At 36.8% G+C, this 3,268-nt stretch overlaps 1 protein-coding gene across 1 annotated transcript; it reads left to right on the top strand.

The window, feature by feature from the left end:
• The first annotated feature begins 1,870 nt into the window (after positions 1–1,870).
• LOC120420416 (phospholipase A2-like) lies at positions 1,871–2,697 on the top strand. Its single transcript, XM_039583435.2, has 3 exons — positions 1,871–2,105; positions 2,159–2,468; positions 2,527–2,697. Exons 1-3 carry the CDS (start codon positions 1,925–1,927, stop codon positions 2,636–2,638), a joined length of 603 nt encoding a protein of 200 aa, XP_039439369.1. The 5' UTR covers positions 1,871–1,924; the 3' UTR covers positions 2,639–2,697.
• The last annotated feature ends 571 nt before the right edge of the window (positions 2,698–3,268 follow it).

Raw genomic sequence — 3,268 nt, 5'->3', positions numbered from 1 at the left:
CAAACTTGACATTTCGTAAAAATTTTAACGTTTAACAAAAAAAAAAAAAAAAATGAAGGCCATAATGATTTGATTCAAATTACGGTCTATTTTATGAATACTTTTAAACGTGCAAGTCATAAGCACTCTGATAGCATTTTGTGAAATTTGTTAGCTGTAAAAACGACACAGTTTTAACTTTGTAATTCTCAAATTTATTTAATTTAATTTATCTAAATAATTCCTTGACAGCTTTTGTTATACAGTAGTTGTTCGGTAACTGGGCGTTATTCAACTGGGCTGCTTTTTAACTGGGCGCTCGATAACTGGGCCGTAGCCTAGTTAAAAAGCAGACAAACGTCAAAAAACCAAAATGACCGAGGGGTTAATGGATGCAAAAATCATATTCAATAAATAAAAAAAAACTTTTTTCAAACTTTTGATTAATTTCAAGCTACAATTAAAGAAATATGAAAAGTAAGAATTGTAAATAAATTTGAGTGACTTTTATTTTTATATTTCATCTGGAAAATATTATTCATCGGTGGTCCCCTCGTTATTTTTTGTTCAGCCCAGTTAACGAGCAACATTCGGTGACTGGGCTACGTTCTCAGCTTAGTTACCGAACAACTACTGTACCATGGTGTCATATCGGCAAAGTGTACGGATTTTTGCTCAGAAAGAGTTGGTAGCCTTACTAATGAACAATATTTTCAAAAAATAGTTGTAGATCTGATGTGAAAAACTTTTTTATTTGTAAACTGCTTTTCAAATACTTGTTAGAATTCTTGTAAAATGCTAGAATTAAAAAAAAAAGCTTAAATGCATTGAGTAGCGATTTATCAATTGAATATGTGAAATTTCGCGGCATTTCACGGTTGTTCCCAAATTTCACGGCCTGGGTCTAATTTCACGAATTACGCGGCTTCCGTGAAATCGCGAAAAATCACTAGCCCTACTGATATCCCAACAACTAATAATCCAATTTTCAATATTATAAAATTAAACAAACTGTAATTTGAATGATCAGAAACAAATATTTTCGCTTCGCTTGAAGTCATTGATTTTGGTGGATCGCAGACTGGATCTCGTCATGTATATAAATTGATTCCTCAATCTGGTTTTCCATGAAATGTATAATTAGAAATAACAACTTTTCCAACTGAGGAGATCCTCCAAACCAGTCGCTTCTAACTCCACCGCGTAGGGGGGAAACAAAGTTGGTGCTCCATTTTCTAAGAGGATAAGGGAAATTCTCCAAGGTATCTCCAAATAAATTTCGCTTGGAGTCGTAAGGTTTTGATACGCCTTGAGCAAGCATTGCGTTCAATGACAAGGTGTTTACGTTTCACATTTTCAAAAACATTGGCAAAATTACAAAAAAAAAAATCAAGCTTCAATTTCTCTTCGAAAATTATATGAGTTCTTTTTCCAATGCTTTTCAAAGATCAAAAATTGTAGTTGGAAAATTGATTTTTGGTGAATTTATATAGGTACTGAAGCCCGCCTAGATGCGAAGAAATAGTTTTTGAGGGCAATCGACTGATACAAACTGGTTACCATCCTTGACAATGACCAAAAGTTTAACCTCTAAAAGTTCACCAAAAATTTCAGCATTTCATTTAGTATTGAGCACTATGGAGCATTTTTGGTTTCAAAAACCAACTATCGCGTTCTACCTAGTTAGCGAATTATTTTGCATTCTACATGTGGCTCCTCAATTGTTTCACCCAGCGTGAGATGTCTTCAAACGGGGTTCGCCAAACCTTGATAACGATGCTTCAACCTAGGGTGCAGAACTCCAACGATCGTTCCCGTAGGTGGCCAATTCTTCCAGTATGTATAAATGCTCAAGTTCCGTCGAGTCCGTCATTAGTTCTGGAACTCACTCAAGTGGAATCGACCACGTGGCATTCCAACGGATTGTTAGCAAAAGTTTGAAGAAATGTTAATTTTAAGTATTTTACCAATAGTTTGGAGTTTCGTTCTCATTGGGAATGGATCCGCTAGGCAAGTGTTGAGGAACTTTGAACCGTTTGATTCGGAAGCTAACGAAATTTCGGAAAACAACAGTGAAGAACCGCGCTCGAATCGCACTGTTGAGAGGATCAACTTGACGTTGCCAGGTTAGTTTGGTAATTTTGTTTAATCCGAAATTCCAACATATTATTTTCACAAGGTACCAAATGGTGCGGTCCCGGAAACACGGCCGATGACTACGAGGATCTGGGCAAGCACGAGGAGGAGGACAAGTGCTGCCGTGATCACGATCACTGCGACAATATCCCGGCTGGAGAGATGAAGTACGGATTGACGAACGACGATTATTTCACGCGGCTGCACTGCAAGTGTGACCGAGACTTTCAGCAGTGCCTGAAGAAGATAAACACTACGCTGTCGAACAGGCTGGGCAGTTTTTACTTTGCTGTGAGGGACAAGTGCTACAAGAAGCAGTATCCGATTGTGGATTGTGGCGAGAAGAAGAATATGTGAGTGATTTTTTTTAAATAATTTTCATTGGTATATTTACATTTGTTTAATTTTCAGGCTTTTTCTGCGACGATGCGTTCGATATGTCGTCAACAGTTCGGCATCACGTGAGTGGCAGTGGTTCGATCTACCATTTTATGACGATAACATGATAAATGATTTCTACTAGTTGCTCTGACATCAAGTTGAACATAATAAATGTTTCGTTGCCTACAACATTAAATTAAACGTCTTTTTTCAATACTTTGAACATAAGTTTAAAACATAGTTCTACTATGTTTTCTACATTACAATCAAAATCACAAACTAAATGGGTCATTCTACACCAACCAAACCATTTCCTTCGAAATTGAGGTCCATGTTTTACATCTCGAGACGGAGGGGCGTACGAACTCTTCTATTTTTGAACATTCGAAAAAAAGGCGTGTTTTTCAATAATTCGCAGCCTGAAATGGTGATGTTTTTAAAATTTGGTGTCAATGGGACTTTTATGTAAACATGGATGCTCGATTTTTTTTGTATGGAGCGTGGACAATCGCCAAACCCCCCAGCCCTCTAAGGTGTCCATGTGGTGTATGGATGGCCTCATAGTCGCCACATTATAAAAAAGGTCAAATGGAACCGGATTGTGGATATTCCATGGTGATCTCACAAAGGCCACACTTGGTCTACAAGAATTTAACGATGAATTTACCGATAAAAACTACACAGAAAAAAAAGTAGAATTTTGGAATGTTGATAATTTGGTAGGTTGAATATTACCTCTTTTTTTGAGTATTATTACATGAAAAATGAGAAA

This window comes from Culex pipiens, chromosome 2 (assembly GCF_016801865.2).
Source record: "Culex pipiens pallens isolate TS chromosome 2, TS_CPP_V2, whole genome shotgun sequence".
Classification (NCBI taxonomy): domain Eukaryota; kingdom Metazoa; phylum Arthropoda; class Insecta; order Diptera; family Culicidae; genus Culex; species Culex pipiens.
This window is presented reverse-complemented; position numbering and strand designations above follow the sequence as displayed.

Bases quoted from the DNA above. Each gene is read 5' to 3' on its own strand.
- LOC120420416 (XM_039583435.2), top strand. From the start codon at position 1,925: ATGTTAATTTTAAGTATTTTACCAATAGTTTGGAGTTTCGTTCTCATT. The intron at 2,106-2,158 runs GTTAGTTTGGTA...TATTTTCACAAG, and splicing joins GATCAACTTGACGTTGCCAG to GTACCAAATGGTGCGGTCCC. The intron at 2,469-2,526 runs GTGAGTGATTTT...TTTAATTTTCAG, and splicing joins TGTGGCGAGAAGAAGAATAT to GCTTTTTCTGCGACGATGCG.